Source organism: Mustela putorius, unplaced genomic scaffold, assembly GCF_011764305.1.
Source record: "Mustela putorius furo isolate JIRA1106 unplaced genomic scaffold, ASM1176430v1.1 tig00000145_pilon_pilon_pilon, whole genome shotgun sequence".
Taxonomy (NCBI): Eukaryota; Metazoa; Chordata; class Mammalia; order Carnivora; family Mustelidae; genus Mustela; species Mustela putorius.
Window position 1 is genome coordinate 26,202,118 of NW_025421294.1, and position 19,124 is coordinate 26,221,241.

Genomic DNA, 19,124 nt, shown 5'->3' on the forward strand with positions numbered 1-19,124 from the left:
AGGCAAGTGTAGCAGTCTGAACACTAAATGATTAGGGCCTGGATTAAGTCAGAGAGCAGAAATGGAGACAGGGTGTAGAATCTTACTGGGTTTAGACAGTACGAGAGAAAAATTAATCAAATAAACTCTCTCTTCCAGGTTTCTGCTTTGGGTAGCCAGATGAATAGCAATTTAAAAGACCTGCACAAGAATTCTCTGTAAATATACAACCATTCTTTATCTTTATCCATGTGATGGTACTCAGTTTATGGATTTGCTAAATTTCATCTAGTTCTACCCTAAGCTTTGTCCATTTCCCTAAACATTAACTGTATCTCAATAAGCTACTATTACTTATTATTTATAACCCAGATAAAAAGATCTTTCATTCACTGCTAAATACAAAGCAAATATTCATCTTTAAGATAATAACCTCAAGGTCCCAAACCCCCTTTAACAATCTAAAGTTTTGAAGAGGTATCAGAATTCTAATAAGACCTCCCAATCCAGGTGTTAAAAGGACAGAAAATACATAACAAAGAAATATGATATCTACCGGAGAAATAAATCTCCATACAACAAGTATTTATTGCAGCCCACTAAAAGCCTAGTCACGTTCAATGTTGTATATGATGTAAAAATATTTAGCCTCCAGCTCCTTTCAACTGATTTGGAAAAATAGAAGACACGCATACGGTACTAAAATAGACAGCAATAAGCGCCAGGGAAAGGGGGCAAACGCGAACGGGTAAGAAATTCAACTGGGATCACTACTGACGGAGGGATCACGGAGGGCTTCGTGGAAATGGCGGGATGTGGTACCCAATCACTGACCTCCTGGAGCGGTGGTCCCGCTCCAGGGGCTGCAACGGGCGATGGCAGTGTAGGGAACCCTGCGAGCGTCACCGGCCCAAGTACAGTCACTTCCTCGGCCGAGGTCTCCCTGCCCCCCGGGTGGCCGCGGGGAGCGCTGGCCGCACGTGGGGCCGCACCGATTCAGGCCTGGTCCCGCTGCCACCTCAACTCCCGCCTCTTTCCCCCAGTCCCAGGAAGCCGCCCGCCCGCTCACCCGCTAGGCGCGCCGCCTCACCGTGACTCCCGGCCCATGCTGCCGGCCGCGCGAAAAGCAACGCCCTTCGGGACAACGCGCAGAAGAACAGCACAAAGGAGGAGGTCACGTCGCCCTCAGCTAGCCAGGCGAAGAGCAGCACTACGGGGGAGCAGCAGCAGCTACAGCGGCGGCGACCATCGAAGAGCGGCCAACGAAAACAGGACGTGCTGGCGCCCGCGGCAAAGAGAAGGAGAAAGCGGGCGGAAGCTGCTCTCTCCACAGCGCTCTCTCTCGGCTGGAGGCCGCACAGCGCCTGCCGCGCCGAAAGAGGCGACCTGGGCGGATTTTCCCTGCGGTGCATGAAAGTCTGCGTTTTAGTGCAGTGGAGAAAGGTGCCTTGGCTTTGCGGGCCTTAAGAAGTTCTTTCTTCGGCTCCTGGGGGGGCTCGGCTGGTTAAGCGTCTGCCTTCAGCTCAGGTCATGATGCCAGGGTCCTGGAATCAAGCCCTGCAGGGAGCTTGCTTCTCCCTCTCCCCAACCTCCTGCATATGTGTTCCCTCTCTTGCTGTGTCTCTGTCAAATAAATATAATACTTTTTAAAAATTATTTTAAAAGGGTGCCTGGGTGGCTCAGTGGGTTAAGCCGCTGCCTTCGGCTCAGGTCATGATCTCAGGGTCCTGGGATCGAGTCCCGCATGGGGCTCTCTGCTCAGCAGGGAGCCTGCTTCCTCCTCTCTCTCTCTCTGCCTGCCTCTCTACTTGTGATCTCTCTCTGTGAAATGAATAAATAAAATATATTTTTTAAAGATTTTATTTATTTATTTGACAGAGAGAAATCACAAGCAGGCAGAGAATATATAAAAAATATATATTTTAAAGATTTTATTTATTTATTTGACAGAAATCACAAGCAGGCAGAGAGGCAGGCAGAGAGAGAGAGAGGAGGAAGCAGGCTCCCTGCTGAGCAGAGAGCCCGATGCGGGACTCGATCCCAGGACCCTGAGATCATGACCTGAGCCGAAGGCAGCGGCTTAACCCACTGAGCCACCCAGGCGCCCCAAAATAAAATATTTTTTTAAAAATTAAAATTAAAAAAAAATTATTTAAAAGAAGAAGAAGAAGAAGAAGGTCTTTCCTGCAAGGGACATTGAGGCACCATATGCATTCCCACCCCTTAACCTGAGCTGAGTGATGCTACCAACATCATTCACTCTCATTCATTTATATTGATGGTATATGTGTGGGGCATGTCTTACATTCCAGGAGCTTACAAGTTAGTGGGGTATATAGACATAAGTAAAAACACAAGCAAATGTAATACAAAAGAGATTACAGCATAGGAGAGGAGTTCAGAAAGGTTCCCTGAGCATGTGACCTTTGAGATGAGATGTGAAGACTGAGTAGGAGTTAAGAGGGTGGGGAAAAGGAAAAGCTAAAAATATATTCCTAAGATTATAGCGTTTCTCAACATGGCTTGAGCTTGGACACTGTAAAAAAAAAAAAAAAAAAAAAAAAACCATGATAGGAGGGTGCCTGGGTGGCTCAGTCAGTTAAGTGTCTGCCTTTGGCTCAGATCATGATCCGAGGATCCTAGGATTGAATCCAACCCAGGTCTGGCTCTCCCCTCAGTTGGGAGTCAATTTCTCCCTCCGACCCTCCTCCCTCTCTCTTTTTCCCTCTCTCTCTCTCAAATAAAGATTTTATGTGTTTATCTGTGGGACAGTGAGAAAGGAGAGGGAGGAGGGTCAGAGGAGCAGCAGACACACCCAGTTGAGCAGGGAACCCCATGTGGGACTGGATGCCAGGACTCCAGGATCATGACCCCAGTGAAGGCAGTCACTTAACCAACTAGCCACCCAGGGCCCAATAAATAAAGTCTTAAAAAAAATTAAAAATACATGATGGGGTGCCTGGGTGGCTCAGATGGTTAAGCATCTGCCTCAGGCTCAGGTCAAGATCCCAGGGTCCTGGAATCCAGTCCCACATCAGGCTCCCTGCTCAGCTGGGAGCCTGCTTCCTCTCCCACTCCCCCTGCTTGTGCCTTCTCTGCCAAATAAATAAAAATCTCTCTCTCTCTCACTATACATACATACACACACACACACACACACGTACATGATGGGATATTTGGCTGGCTCAGTCTATAGAACATGCAGTTCTTGATCTCAGGGTTGTGAGTTCAAGTCCCAGGTCAGGTGTAGAGATTACCTAAATATGAAATCTTAAAAAATATACATAAATGGATCCATGCGTTCTATACCGATATTCTGATTTACTTGGTCTGGAGTGCTTCCTGTGCACTGGGAATTTTTAAGCTTCTTGGGCAATTTTGAAATTATACTTAAGGTGAGAATGACTCACCTAGGAGAACACACTGAATTGTTAAGTATTGTTTTGACACAAAGCTATAATGTAGACAGAAGCTCTCATAGTTAACATTCGTCTGTACTATTTTACATTCTTCTGCCTAAGAAAGAAAAGTTCCAGATTGTGATTGTGGCGGTTAATGCATGTATGTACACATTCATCAAAACTCAATGAACTGTAAACTTTATTTTTTTTTAAAGATTTTTTTTTTTATTTAACAGAGAGAGATCACAAGTAGGCAGAGAGGCAGAGAGAGAGAGGAGGAAGCAGGCTCCCTGCTGAGCAGAGAGCCCGATGCAGGACTCCATCCCAGGACCCTGAGATCATGACCTGAGCCGAAGGCAGCGGCTTAACCCACTGAGCCACCCAGGCGCCCCAAACTGTAAACTTTAGATTGACACATTTTACTGCATATAAATTTGACCTCAAAACACTTGATTAAAAAAAGAAGAAACCGGGGAGCCTGGGTGGCTCAGTGGGTTAAAGCCTCTGCCTTTGGCTCAGGTCATGATCCCAGAGTCCTGGGATTGAGCCCCACATCGGGCTCTCTGCTCCGAGGAGAGCCTGTTTCCTCCTCTCTCTCTCTGTCTGCCTCTCTGCCTACTTGTGATCTCTCTCTGTCAAATAAATAAATAAAATCTTAAAAAAAAAAAAAAAGAAGAAGAAGAAGAAACCTAGTTATGACTCCAAGACAGACTTCTGCTCTTCCTCTGTGCCTTCCTGTCCATTGGTGACAACAGTACAGTCCATCCCCAGGGTAAAAGAGGCCTGGGCTGATACCTGACAGAATGGACAGGAAGTATCAGAGTCATTCTACATCGCTTCATTGTGGACTAAAGGTAACAAGTATTGGTTTCAATCTAAGAGAAATAGGAAACCACTAGTGACTTAAACATGGAGACACTGAGAAGTGGTCAGATTCTGGATATATTCCACAGGTAGCTCTCCAAACACTAAGTTAGATATGAACTGTCATCTTTATGCCTCCCATCAGGCTTTAAACAGAGCTGCTGTGGGGGTGTGGTGATCTTGTGGAGAAAGGCATGGAAGCAGGAAATTTGATAGGGGATGTAGAGAAAATCAGTAGATCTGATGTAGTGATGTGATGTTTGAGCTGCCTACTAGATATCCAGGAGATAATGGCCATATAGGAGACACAGGAATCTGGGGTTCAAGGGAGAAATAGAACTTGTCTGAGGGGGCTTGGGTCATGATCCCAGGATGCTGGGATTGAGTCAGGTTCCCTCTTTGTGGGGAGCCTACTTTTCCCTCTCTTCCTCATTCATGCTCTCTCTCACTCTCTCAATAAAAAAATAAAATCTTTTAAAAAAGAGAGAGAGGGGTCAAAAACATTTTATGGAATGTTTAAGAACGCAGTATTTGAAGTCATGAAATTGGATGAGGCCAAGCAAAACTTAATGTTACAGCAGGAACAGATTTTTTAAATCCCGTACTTGAATTTCTTGATTTCAACTGAGGAAATGGAGACTCTGGAAACAAACACAAAATTAATCCTAGGTCACTAATCTTTTCGGAATCTAAACCGGAACCAGAACCCGTGCATCTGATACCCAGGCCAGAGCTGTTTTCAAGATGTTCATTTCTAACTCCCACTTAAAAAAAAAAAAAAGATTTGCAAGAGAGAGACGGAGAGAGAGCAGAGGGAGGAGCAGGAGGAGGAGGGAGACTCTCAAGCAGACTCCCCCACTGAGCATGGAACCCGACCTGGAGCTGGATCTCATAACCTTGAGATCATGACCAGAGTAGAAAACAAAGAGTCAGACACTTAACCAACTGAGCCACCCAGATGCCCCCTAGAACTAACTTCCCTTTAAGAGAACACATTCATGTGACAATCCTGAAAGGCTTTTTATCTTCACAGCAAGTTTATGTAAAGTTCGGAGCAATTCTATGTCCCAGAAAAAGCTGTTTTTAACTATTAGGGCAGATAAAAGAAGTAATTATAGTCCAGTATGTCTCCGACACATCACTTTTAACAAAATGCCCTGACTTCCAAAGCAGATTTTGTTTCTAATTAACCCAGTTCTCTCTCATAACCCTCTTGCTGTTTTTAGTACCAATGGTGATACATGCACATCCATTTATACAACTAATCAGCCTAAAAAGCTACTAGTCAAAGATGTCACTTTTCAGTCTAGTTTTAACCCATGAATATTTCAAGTCCTTGAAATTTCTAAGTAAAAGTTTATTCCCCAAACTGAGAAACTCCCATTTCTGTGCATTATTATTAAACATACTTTAATTATTAGAAGATGCCAATTGGCTAAATTTAAAAAAAAAGGCGGCACCAAGAGACACAGATATATTATAGCTACCTCTTCTGACAAGATTTGATAATGATCTACAACTATTAAGGCTTCCCATGTGTCAACTGGCTAACTGAGGCCTTTTTGTTCTTTTTAAAGAAACAAAAGGAGGGGCATCTGGGTGATTCAGTGGGTTAAGCCTCTGCCTTCAGCTCAGGTCATGATCTCAGGGTTCTAGCGGGGAGCCTGCTCCTCCCCCGTCCCCCCCCCACCCCCCTCCGTCCCGCCCCGCCTGCCTGTCTGCTTGTGATCTCTTTCAGTTTAATAAATAAAGAAAAATCTTAGAAAAAAAAAGAACAAAAAAAAAAAAGAGAAAGAAATGAAAGGAAAAAAGAGAAGAAACAAAAGAAATAAATATGTGCAACGGAAGACCACTAGTGTCCTCCCAGGAATTGAGAGGGGAAATGACATTCAAGGGTGCTTTCTAATCCTCTAGATACTAGATTCATTAGGGAGTCAAGAAGAATGTGTATTTATCATCTTACCTAAGTCAGAGGAATACACTTAATTATACTTATTCTCTATTATTGTGGTTCAAAGTAAAATAACAAAAATAAAGACTTTGGGGGCGCCTGGGTGGCTCAGTGGCTTAAGTGTCTGCCTTCAGCTCAAGTCATCATCCCAGGGTCCTGGGATGGAGGCCCTTATCGGGCTCCCTGCTCAGCATGAAGTCTGCATCTCATTCTCCCTCTGCTGCTCCCCCTGCTTGTGCTCTGCCAAATACATAAAATCTAAAAATAAATAAATAAATAAAGACTTTGGGAGTAACTAAAAGAAGGTATATATATTTATAATTTCACAAGAATTAATCAAATTTATACAAAAATCTTTAAGGAAATTTAATATTAAGCAATATGATGTTTAATGTTTTATAACCTTCCAAATATGATAGTGTTACCAAGTTGTTTAAAAGGGGATTTATGATACTAGGTTGCATACCCCAGTGAATTTTCAAATCCCAATTCTATATGTACTAATCATGCTGTTCTCGTTTGCTTAAATACCTTACTTCTAGGGGCACCTGGCTGCCTCAGAAGGAGGAACATGCAACTCTTGATCATGAGTTCCAGCCCCATGGGGGGTGGGGGAGTGTACAAGATTACTTAAAAAAAAAAACCTTTAAAAAGTAAAACGGGGCACCTGGGTAGCTTAGCCATTGCGTCTGCCTTGGGCTCAGGTCAGGATCCCAGGGTCCTGGGATCAGGCCCTGCGTTGGGCTCCCTACTCAGCAGGAAGCCTGTTTCTCCCTCTCCTACTCCCCGTTTGTGTTCCCTGTCTAGTTGTGTCTCTGTCACATAAGTAAATAAAATCTTAAAAATTGTTTTAAAAGTAAATAATAAAAATAAATTAAAAACCTTACTACTAGAAATTGAAAACTCCAAAGTGAAAATTCCCAATTACGAGTTTGGTAATAAAAAAATTTTTATAGGGGCACCTGGGTGGCTCAGTCAGTTAAGTGTCTGCCTTCAGCTCAGGTTATGATCTCAGGGTCCTGGGATTGAGCCCTGTATCAGGCTCAGCAGGGAGCTCAGTGTGCTTCTCCTGTGCCTGCTGCTCCCCTTGCTTATGCTTTCTCTCTGTCAAATAAATAAATAAAATATTTAAAAAATTTTTTTCTAAATAAAAAATAATTTTTCATAAATAAAAATGAAAATGAATACCTTTATAAATACCTTCTAATTTCACATGTATGAATATTAAAAATTGTTTCATTACTCCATATTTGCACTGGAGTATAAATTAAGATACTTGACAAAATAGCCTTTATAAGTTAGCATGTGCAGACTTAACATTAGACAGTTCAGTTTCTCTCATTTTATTTTTAAATGGCTCCATTTCTCAGGACAGAGTAACACAAATACAAGTTGCAGCCCTTGGGGCTGGATGAGACCGTATTCATGTGCTCTCCTAAAAGCAGCAGCTCAGCTCCCAAAAGAGAAATTACAAATCTTAGAAGTTAGAGAAACGTGGAGACTAGGGATTCTAATTATACAAGAAAAGTCAATTAATGACAATGGAAGTCTATTCTTCACAACAGTATTAAGACAAACTCAACGCTTTTAAATCAGGGAACCTGCCATTCCATTCCTAATCAAATGATTTTACAACCCCTATCAAGTACAAGAATTACATAAAGGTGTAAAGCCATCTGCCTCCTTAGAGACACTGCAGTTTTGAAGAGAAGGTGCTTTTTGGTAAGCTTCTCCTGCTGAGTGCTGCAAGCTTCATGGTACTTCAGAGCCCCAGTAATTAAGGAGTTCATGACAAAAGATAAAAGTGAAAAAGTAGACACAGAGATCTGTGAAAACTTCGCCCATTTTGCTATAGGTATCCATCGATCGATTTATCACTTCAGCAGGAATTCCAGATAATAGAAGGGCAGCTGTTAGTACAGTTGTCTTTATCTTCTTTTCACCCTGTATACAGAAAGACTTTGATAAATCTTACAGCTTTCAGAAGACTACTTAAGCTATACACAAACATTATCAGTACTATTATTTTTGCCTGAATCAAACCTGTTAATGAAGTTTCAAAACATCAGTCAGTAATATATTAGCATCTACTAAGTGTATAATATGTAAAGCAGCAAACTGGTTAAAGGTGTAAAGTGTAAAGTGGCCGAAGGCAGACACTCAACTGACTGAGCCACCCAGGCACCCAGAACATGTATTCCCTGATGAAATTTCCTTGGCTAATTTTTAAAGACTTTTAAGGCTGAATTTTCATTTAGTTAGTCGATTTGGTATCACCAAATCTAGTCACATGATTAAAAACCTTTAACCAGGAGCGCCTGGGTGGCTCAGTGGGTTAAAGCCTCTGCCTTCGGCTCAGGTCATGATCTCAGGGTCCTGGGATCAAGCCCCACATCAGGCTCTCTGCTCAGCAGGGAGCCTGCTTCCCTCTCTCTCTCTCTGCCTGCCTCTCTGCCTACTGTGCTCTCTGTCTGTCAAATAAATAAATAAAATCTTTAAAAATAAATAAATAAATAAAAACCTTTAACCAAGTTCTCAAAGTGAAAAAAAAAAAAAAAAAGTCTTATCTTGGAAGGAAGGCAAGACAAATAACAATTTAAGATATATACAACAGCCAAGACAAAAACAGAGAAAACACTAATACACGAGACATAAATCACTGCTAAATGAAGTACATGAATAATGTATGGCACAGTGGCTCAAAGAAGATAGAAACTTACTCCAGGGTTAGGTGTATAAAGAAAGCCCAGGGAAGGATTTCAAAGGGAAGTAAAATCAAAAACAGACCTTCAGGAATGACCAAGATTTAGATGGACAAAAATGAGAGGAGAAATCTTATTGGAGGTACATCTTAGACAACAAAAGTAAGAGAAGAGTAATAGCCATACTTTATTATTTGTGACAGAATCATAGGAACATTCTATAGAGCTCTAACGGTCATGCAAAGGAATTCACACTTGTTACACATGTAGTAGGATATCAATGAACATCTATTTCCTTTCCTTAAGATTTTATTTATTATTTGACAGAAAGAGACAGTGGGAGAAGGAACACAAGCAGGGGGAGTATGAGAGGAAGAAGCAGGGAGTCTGATGTGGGGCTCAGCTGGGATCATGACCTGAGCCGAAGGCAGACACTCAACTGACTGAGCCACCCAGGCACCCAAAACATGTATTCCCTGATGAAATTTTCTTGGCTAATTTTTAAAGACATTTAAGGCTGAATTTTCATTTACTTAGTCGATTTGGTATCACCAAATCTAGTCACATGATTAAAAACCTTTTTAAAGATTTTTTTTTTTTTTTTTTTGGAGAGAGCATGAACAAGGAGAAGAGGCAGAGGGAGAAGCAGACTGTCCGCACAGCAGGGAGCCCAACACAGGACTCAAACACAGGACCCAGGGATCATGGCCTGAGCCAAAAGCAGCTGAGCCCCCCAAATTTCTAAATATAAAAAGGTATTGTTACCCAAGAGAAATCATAGGCCACTTTAGACATAATAACCAATAACTGGAAACAACCCTAGACAGATGTCCCTGGACAGGAGATCAGATAAACAAATGGATACAGTCACACAACGGAATATTTGTCAGAAAAAACAAAGGCGGGGGGGCGGTGAGGCCCAATATACTCAACAACATGGATGGATCTCAAAATTATGGAGAATAAAAGAAGCCTTGTACAAAAAAGTATGTATAGGAATGATCTCACATGTATAAAGGGGAGCCTGGCTGGCTCAGTCAGTAGAACATGCCAATTCTTGATCCTGGGATTGTAAATTGAAGCCCCACAATGGAGACTACTTAATATCTTTTTTGTTTATTTAAAGATTTTATTTATTTATTTGAGAGAGAGAGATCACAAGTAGGCAGAGAGGCAGGCAGAGAGAGAGAGGGAGAAGCAGGCTCCCCACTGAGCAGAGAGCCCGATGCAGGGCTCTATTCCAGGACCCTGGGATAATGACCTGAGCTGAAGGCAGAGGCTTAACCCACCTAGGGGCCACCTAGGTGCCCTGAGATTACTTAATATTTTTTTTTTTTTTAAAGATTTTATTTATTTATTTGACAGAGAGAGATCACAGTAGGAGAGAGGAAGGGAAGAGATCACAGAGAGAGAGGAAGGGAAGCAGGCCCCCTGCTGAGCAGAGAGCCCGATGTGGGACTCGATCCCAGGACCCTGAGATCATGACCTGAGCCGAAGGCAGTGGCTTAACCCACTGAGCCACCCAGGCGCCCAAGATTACTTAATATCTTAAAGAAAGAAAAAAAAGGGGATGCCTGGGTGGCTCAGTTGGTTAAGCGGCTGCCTTTGGCTCAGGTCAAGATCCCAGGATCCTGGAATCGAATCCCACATCCAGCTCCTTGCTTGGCAGGGAGCCTGCTTCTCCCTCTGCCTCTGCCTGCCACTCTGTCTGCCTGTGCTCACGCTCTCTCTCTCTCTAACAAATAAATAAATAAAATCCTAAAAAAAAGAAAAATAAAAAGAGGTACTGAAACGGGCAAAAACTAATCTACAGTGGGAAAAAGGAAATCAGGTCCTCAGTCTGTAGGGGCTGAAGCTGACTGGAAAGGGGCACAGTGGAACATCCCCACAGTCACATTCTAAACCTTGAAAACATTTGGGTTTCACAGGGTGAAAAACTCATTAAATGGTATACTAAAGACTTGAACATTTCACTGTAAAAAAATTTTACTTTAAAAAAAAAAAGAACCAGAAACCACCACTGAATTGTAGTTAATGACATGTAGGCCAAAATGTGCAGAGGTAAAGTATACCAATGTCTACAACTACAACATACTCTGAAATACATGAAAATATAACAAAATGTTAATTATAGAATTTAGGTCATCAGTGTAAATGGTAGTTCACTGCCAATTCTTTAAACATTTCTGTGAGTTTAAAAACTGTCCTAAGGCGGGACGCCTGGGTGGCTCAGTGGGTTAAACCTCTGCCTTCGGCTCAGGTCACGATCCTAGGGTCCTGGGATGGAGCCCCACATCGGGCTCCTTGCTCAGCCGGGAGCCTGTTCCCCCCTCCCCCTCTGCCTGACTCTCTGCCTACTTGTGATCTCTCTCTCTCTGTCAAATAAATAAATAAAATATTTAAAAAATAATAAAAATAAAAACTGTCGTAAGGGGCATCTGGCTTGCTCCTTTGGTGGAGCATGAAACTCTTGATCTCAGGGTTCTGAGTTCAAGTCCCATGTTGGACGTGGAGATTACTTTAAAAAAAAGTCCTGGAGCACCTGAGTGGCTCAGTCAGTTGAGCACCTGACTCTTGATTTCAGCTCAGGTTGTGATCTCATGGTCCTGGGATGGAGTACTCAGTGGGAATGAGCTCTGTGCTCAGTGGGAAGTCTGATTTGGATTCTCTCTCTCCCTCTACCCTCCCCTCCCTACCCCCTACACACAAGCTCTCTTTCAAACAAACAAACAAAACTCTTAAAAAATAAAAAATAAGGGGCGCCTGGGTGGCTCATAGCTTAAGCATCTGTCTTCGGCTCAGACTATGATTCCAGAGTCCTAGGATGGAGTGCTCAGCGGGGAGCCTGCTTCTCCCTCTCCCTGCCTCTCTGACTACTTGTGTTCTCTTTCTCTCTCTGTCAAATAAATAAAAGTAAAATAAATCTTTAAAAAAAAGTTACAACAAAATGTTTGGTTGAGAAAAAAGTATTTAGTAACTTCCCTTCCTTTTCTCTCCCCCGTTTACCTAGTAACCCATACACACTCCTGCACAAATAACTACTGTTAATAGTTTCATGCAATATTTGTCGAGTATATTAGGTGCCTGGCTGGCTCAGTCAACGGAGTGTGTGACTCTTGATCTTGGGGTTGTAGAGGTTTTTTTCCCTTTTCTTTTTTTTTCTTTTTTTTAAAGTAGGCTCCGTGCCCAGTGTAGAGCCCAACATGGGGGTCAAACACACGACCATGAGATAAAAACCTGAGCTGAGGGGCACCTGGGTGGTTCAGTCAGTTAAATGGCTGCCTTCAGCTCAGGTTATGATCTCAGGGTACTGAGACTGAGTCCTCTATCAGGCTCCTTGCTCAGTGGGGACGCTGCTTCTCCCTCTTCCTCACCCACAACTCCACATGTGCTCTCTCTCTCAAATAAATAAATAAAATCTTAAAAAATTCTTCCAAAGTGTCTTCACACATATACAAGAAAATCAAGTATCCATTTTTCTCTTCCTCTTTTTTTTTTTTTTTTATGATTTTATCCATTTATTTGAGAGAGACAGAGAGAGAGAGAAAGCACGAGCAGGAGAGGGAGAGGGAGATAGAGAATCTAAGCAGACTCCATGCTGAGTGTGGTGCCTGAGTGTGGGCTTGATCCCAAGACCCTGATGTCATGACCTGAGCTGAAACCAAGTCAGATGCTTAACCAACTGTGTCACCCTGGCTCCCCTATTTTCCTCCTTTTTATGAAAAAAGTAGCATACTTTAGATCGTATTCTACATTTTGCTTTCTTCTCTTAATATTTCTGGACAACCTCACCATTATCCATATATCAGAGCTTCATCATTCTCAATGGATATGCCATAATTTAATGAGTCATTTATTAGTAGACATCTTCGCTGTTTCTAAACTTTGCTATTGCAAAACTATAATCAATCTTTCAATAAATATACACCTATATCATTCAAAAAAGTTAAATAAATTTACAAATAAAATTACATTCCTTTCTGTATTATATATATAATCTATTTAACTCTTCGTGAATGTAAATGTTTCAAATCCATTGAAAACACACATGAAGTCTTTCAGTGCATTATAAATGATTAAGCAAAAGACCAAGTAGCAGTTTTTCAGTAAAAATCTCACACAAGAGATACCTGGGTTAAGTGTCTGCCTTCAGTTCAGGTCATTATCCCAGGTTCCTGGGATTGTGCCCCACATTGGGGTTCATGCTCAGTGGAGACCCTGCTTCTCCTTCTCTCTCTGCCCCTCCCCTCCTTGCTCATGCTCTCTGTCTGGCTCTCACTCTATCTCAAATAAATAAGTAAAATCTTAAAAAAAAACAAAAACAAAACAAAAAACCTCACACAAAACTCAATTACATCAGTGAGGTTACAGTCTACGCCAGCCAAGTCCCGTAAAACTGTGTATATATTTGTAGTTAAGCAGACTAGGTAAACACGGACACTCTCCATGATTCTGTTTTTCAATTTTGGCCAAATATTTCTTGGAAATACCAGGGCCTTGACATTAAAGACACAGTGCATGTTATTAGGCATCCAGTAAAGAGCATAGTAAGATAAATGAACCCATTTTAAAATTAATTTCCTGGGCGCCTGGGTGGCTCAGTGGGTTAAGCTGCTGCCTTTGGCTCAGGTCATGATCTCAGGGTCCTGGGATCGAGTCCCGCATCGGGCTCTCTGCTCAGCAGGGAGCCTGCTCCCTCCTCTCTCTCTCTCTCTCTCTGCCTGCCTCTCTGCCTGCTTGTGATCTCTGTCTGTCAAATAAATAAATAAAATCTTTAAAAAAATAAAATAAAATAAAATTAATTTCCTTTATTACAGATAAAATGTATTACTAAATTCACTAAATAATTAAACTGAATATTTTCTCAGAAAAGTATTATTCAAACTCTGTGGTTAAGTTTTCCCCCCAATCCATGATGGACCAACATTTTTGTAAAACATGAAAAATGTTACAGCAATGTCAAATTGCCAAAAAGTTTCTATCACTCACTTTTTGAACTTGTTACAAAAAAAAATAAATAGTTTTAAGATCAGCATTGGTTGGCCAATGACACTTCTAGTAGCATTGATTCAGACAATGAGTATGACTAATTTTTTTTAAGTTCTTAAAATCATCTAGTCATCAATCAGTCTAAATACATCACCATAATTTAGAAAAAGTTTTAATTTACCTTGGGAAAATATTTGTATAGTCCCATGTACGCAAGTTGTAAAGTAAGAAACGGAGCAAATATAGACTGTGAAGACAGAAAATAAAATTATGTATTTTCAACATCATCATTCAAATCAAATCAACAGCAGCTATAAAATTCTAAGCAAAAAAACTGTAAAAAAAAAATACAAAATTTAATTGTAGTGGCTGAAAGCAGTCTTGTTTCTGCACAAGGGTAAAAAAATAAAGGGACTGGATCTCCTTATCATAAAATATGTCTCTCAAGTCAAGTCACATTCTTTCAATGTACCCCAAAATGGCTACTCTCACAAAAACTTATTCTTTTAAGGATTTAAAATATTCAGTGGTGACAGATGTATAAAACATTATGCAGTAACATCTCTCTCATCTAGAAGTAATCAAACAACAATTTCAAAGCACACATAAAAGGCCCAGTACTCACTAGATGCCATCCATTCCCAGACACTCGGACAAGAAATTATCTCATTAGCTATACCACTGGCACCTAAATGACAAGCTATTCTTACTGTAGGTAAAATGGTGTGGTTATCTTGCTTCTTGCACAATAAAACTGAAAAGACCAAAATGATAATTAATTTACATTTATTCTTAAAATTAAAAATATTATGAAGGGAGTAAAAGAGCAAACATTACCAGATGGATGTATAATGAAAGCTGTGAGAAATAGCAGCTGTAAATCTGATCTGATAGCAAAAAAACAGAAAAACAAAAAAAACCCCAAAAAACCGCAAACAAACAAACAAAAAGCCTCCTCACACATAAATAGGACATTAACTTTAAAAATCTTAAAAGCACAGAGCCCTTAAGGGGGGAGAAAAAAAAAAGCAGCTACATATCTCATTAAATGCTGAAAGCCATAATAATAACAATGTAATGTCAAATTAAGTCTGTACAACGGAATCTCTTTAAGAAAAAAATGTGCATAAAATAGATTTTTAAAAACTTTCTTGATGAATAATATAAACTTTAATTATCTCAAAAATTTGCTTTGAGCTCACTAGTTGGTAGTTATTCCTAAAATGTCTAGTGAATGGAAATACTTCTAAGAGCAAGACACTGAACTATGAACTATGCTTTTCTTCATTTCTCCTGGCAGGTGAAAGCACCAAGAATATGGGACTGCCATTATGATACTACAACATTATGAAATGCTGAAGTGCTTGCTGAATCACAGAAAAATTACATCTGTTTCGGACCACAGAACTGCATTTTGAGGTTCAAATTATTTGAAAAGTGGTAATTTTTATGTAGTACATGTAGATACTTTACCCTTTGATTTCGGAAAGAAACTGCGTAAGTTAAAGCCTAGCTATCACTTAGAACTATGTGACCTTGGGCAAATGATTTAACCTCTGAGTCTTCATTCCCCCATCCATAAAACACAGAATCAGAAGGATGAGGTTCAATGACTCAATACATGTAAAGCATTCAGAATGCTACCTAGAGTATAGAAAAAGTTAAGCAATTATTATTGGGCTCTGTATTTTACCAGAACATTTCATCTATATCTAAGGTGAACAACAGTTTATATCTCCAAAGAGCCATATGAATCTGGTTAATAGTAATACTGGAAATCAATTCCATGGAGTAAAAGGATTCATTCCATAGCCAATTTGCAGTTTCCACTCTGCTGCTTACCAAGTATTTGCAAACAAAAGCTCTGACTCCAAGGGCAAGAAGAGCACATCCCACCAATCTAAATATTCGAAAAGAGTCAAATTCTTCTGTTGTATTTCCATCTTCTTGATTGGGTTTTTCACTAATCAGCTGTTTTCGTAGCTTCATTGCTTCTTCAAATCTCGAGAGGTATTGTTCAAGGCCATGGCGAGAACCCCTCTGGATAGTGTCTGCTGTCAGGTCCCCTCTGTTCCGCTGCCGGAGCTCAAGGTTTACATCATTACTACACTCAGGTGGTTTAATGAAAGAGTCCAATTTGTCTCCCAGCTGAGTCCCCTTTACCTCGGCCACACCACTTTGCTGGTCAGTCGTTCCTGTACTGACCGAATCGCCCAGCACTACTCGCTTTGAAACTGAAGGAATGGTGAGGGAGTTCAATTTGTCACTGTCCTGCTGCTTTGATTTTGTTTGACCTTCGTCTTCTGAGAAAAGAAATTTAGAAGTCTTATGTAGTATATACTGGCAAACACCTTTCATATTAAAAAATATGCGCTACTGCTAGAACTCTGCAGTCTCTGAATCTAAATACTGATTCTGCATAAAACATAAACTGTTTCCTTCCTCTCCACCCTTAGAATATATACCACCCCAAAAGAGGATACAACCCAAACTTTGGGAGTAGGAAGATAAAACTAGGAGACAAAGTGGGAAAGATGATCATGGATAGAGCAAGCTATAAAGACCAGGTTTTCACGGATAATATCTCCCAGAAGAATGACTACATTGCCTGCTCTAATTTATTTGATTAAAAATATAAAATCATTAAAGCTTTTTAAAAATCTGTATTTTAATACTACTTTCTGAATCCAGAGTCCTGCCAGCATAGGGTGTGGCATATCCTACAGTAAAGCTACTGTTTACGTAATCCTTCTACTGTAGTGAGGGAGCCATTCCTAGGTAACTAAGCAGTTTGAAGATGCTGCTCTGCTTTAAAAGCAAAACAAAACCTTTAGTGACAGAATTTTCAAAGCAAAAGGACAAAATACAGAATATAGCTTGAGAAGGACAATAAATGTCTTCGGAAATAATATCCTGTTGATAATCATTAAAAGGAAAAATGTGTCTTCTAACTATTGCTCTAGAAGAATTTGAAAGAGTGCTTATTACCTTTCCTGGTAACTTGGGAACTATCCAAAAGTTCACTGCTGTCTAGCTAAAGCCCACAGAAATCACAAAGCTTTAAGTAGCTTGCAAACACTGAATAAAAGTCAATCACAAAAGGCAACCAATGGAAACTTAGAGAACACTAGCACATACTCCGTGCTCAATAAATATTCACATGAATACTCATTGAATTGTACATGCACTGGGCGAGAAATGAGGAACTCTCTTTAGGGTTAAATGCGGCTCCCGACATCAATCGTATCAATCTCAGCACACTAGGAGAGAAGACCTCAGGGGGGCACGACCCACTTGCTGGGGGTACAAAGAACGGTCACCCAGTTTTATCTTCCTGTTGTAGAAAGCCTGTAGATGACAGTGTTGAGGACACTGAACACAGACACCAGATTATGACCGTAAGAGTCCCATTTCCACGTACGAAGGACTAGGGAGTTGTTCAGTAAACAAAAGAGCGGGAGGGCCGACAGAGTAACGGCGAAACGCAAAAGAAGGCAGACAGACGCTAGGAAAGGCACTGGAAGGGAAAGCATTTGGAACGGAAATAAAGGAGTCTTTTCCTTGAGGCGCACAATAGAGCCATCTGACGGGATAAAAGGTGCGCCCTGCAAGAGAGGGGAGGGCGTGGGAACGAAAAAGGGGACTCTCTCGCATAACTGGGCACAGGGCACCATGGCATAGGAGCCAAGGCTTCGCAGCCTGCGGCGGAGATGGGGGACAATCTTAGAGCGAAGCCCACGGAAAACTGAAAGGGACTAGAAAGGTCCGGGGGTTAATTAAGTGAGAACTTGGGGCATCACCTAAGAAACGGAGACAAGAGGGGAGGTCAGAGAGCAGAGCTTTTTCAAAAGGCCAGAGGGGCGTTACAGGGAAAGCAAGAACGATCCCGAAGACTCAGAGCGGTGGGTGGGAGAGTGAGGGAAGACGGGAGGCTCTCACCCGTGCCACTCCCGGGCCTGTGAAAGCCCATGATCCGGTTGATGCGCTGTTCCGAGTTCATAAGCAGCTTCCTCCGCCGCAGCTCGGCCCGACGCTGGGAAGCCGACAGGCCTGAGTTCGCCAGAGCCCCTGGCCGGTCGCCGCTGTCAGGCGCGACGGTCACCGGCTCCATCTCCCCCACCAAAACCAGGGAAAGCTAACGGTGGTGAAAAGGTGGCAACCGCTCCGCAGATGACTTAAGGCCAGGCCGCAGGGCGCGAGCCCACCCCCTGCCGTAGGCCCGCCCCCTGCCGTAGGCCCGCCCCTGCAGCGCCGAGCCTGAGAGGCGGGCTAAGCACGCGTGCTGCCGGACCGGACAAAGCGCGGGGCTTGCGCCGCCATCTTGAATGAGGGCAGAGTGCACCTCCCCAGTCCCGTCTGCCTGGGTTGGCCCTAGCTGCTCCTTTACCTCCGCCCCCCGCCCCCGCCACTGGGTTTCTCTGAAGTTCACTCGGACGTGAAGAAAACCCGCCTCCATGATGACGAGAGAGAAAGGAAGGTGGGCGAGGCATAAACTCACCTGAGGTTGGTGCCCAAAAGCAAAATGGAGGCTGTTGCGGCAGACGCTTGTTTCTAGTGACCTGCGACCTCGCTTGTAAACTACGGAACTACGTAACCTGAGAGCGACGATTTAGAGAGAGAGTTGCGTTTAGGGTGTCTTTTGCGCTCATTTTCCCTTTCTCCTCAGTTGCTTTTCTCCCAAATACGCACGTGGCGCGTTTCGGACCTTCTCTCCCTCCCCTCCTACCCCCTAGTTTAGAGGAAGAGAGAGAGGGGGGCCGTGGGAGAAGCGGGTTCTCTGCTGAGTGGGTAGCCTGGATGTAGGACTTGATCCCAGGACCTAGGGTCATGAGCTCAGCCGAGGACAGATGCTTTACCATCTGAGCCATCAAGGCAACCTGTTGAAGTCCTCCTTTGCGTCTTTGTTCGCGGCTTTCCCAGTGAAGACGTCCCTGTCCATTCTGCTTAAATCACCACCCTTTTCAAGACTCCATACTCTCTAATCTTATTTTTCTTATCCGACTCGTAAGCTAAATGTACTTATTTTATTGTCCGTTTCTCACCAGCTAGACTGTAGGCTCCATGAAGACAAGCCTTGTGTTTTGTTCAGAACTGCAACTCCTGGAACGGCGTGAGCACTTGGCAGAGCCCACCTAACTATAACGCCGTGTTGAGAATCACTATTAGGAAATGTTTTAATTTTAATTTCTTTTTAAGTCAGAAGAAAAGTATAATGATAACATAGAACAATGAATCTAA

At 42.2% G+C, this 19,124-nt stretch overlaps 2 protein-coding genes across 6 annotated transcripts in view; both read right to left on the minus strand.

Moving 5' to 3' along the window:
• Positions 1 to 1,275, minus strand: part of DDX46 (DEAD-box helicase 46) — a 70,598-nt gene extending 69,323 nt beyond the window's left edge. For all 5 annotated transcript variants that reach the window (XR_006605366.1, XR_006605365.1, XR_006605364.1 and 2 more), the window contains exon 1: positions 1,070 to 1,275. Coding sequence is in view for 2 of the 5 variants with exons in the window: in XM_045075494.1 (XP_044931429.1) it covers positions 1,070 to 1,086 (17 nt within the window). In the remaining 3 variants the exon portion in view is untranslated. The remainder of the gene's footprint in view (positions 1 to 1,069) is intronic.
• Positions 1,276 to 7,522: 6,247 nt separating this feature from the next.
• On the minus strand, positions 7,523 to 18,107 carry CAMLG (calcium modulating ligand). Its single transcript, XM_004744945.3, has 4 exons — positions 17,826 to 18,107; positions 15,729 to 16,189; positions 14,068 to 14,133; positions 7,523 to 8,139 (listed from the first exon to the last, which is right to left on the minus strand). The coding sequence occupies exons 1-4, from the start codon at positions 17,995 to 17,997 to the stop codon at positions 7,948 to 7,950; spliced, it is 891 nt and encodes a 296-aa protein (XP_004745002.1). The 5' UTR covers positions 17,998 to 18,107; the 3' UTR covers positions 7,523 to 7,947.
• Positions 18,108 to 19,124: the final 1,017 nt, after the last annotated feature.

Coding starts and splice junctions, on each gene's coding strand:
- CAMLG (XM_004744945.3), bottom strand. CDS start 17,997: ATGGAGCCGGTGACCGTCGCGCCTGACAGCGGCGACCGGCCAGGGGCT. Junction 16,190..17,825: donor CAGGCCCGGGAGTGGCACGG/GTGAGAGCCTCC, acceptor TTCTTTTCTCAG/AAGACGAAGGTCAAACAAAA. Junction 8,140..14,067: donor TATACAAATATTTTCCCAAG/GTAAATTAAAAC, acceptor TTCTGTATACAG/GGTGAAAAGAAGATAAAGAC.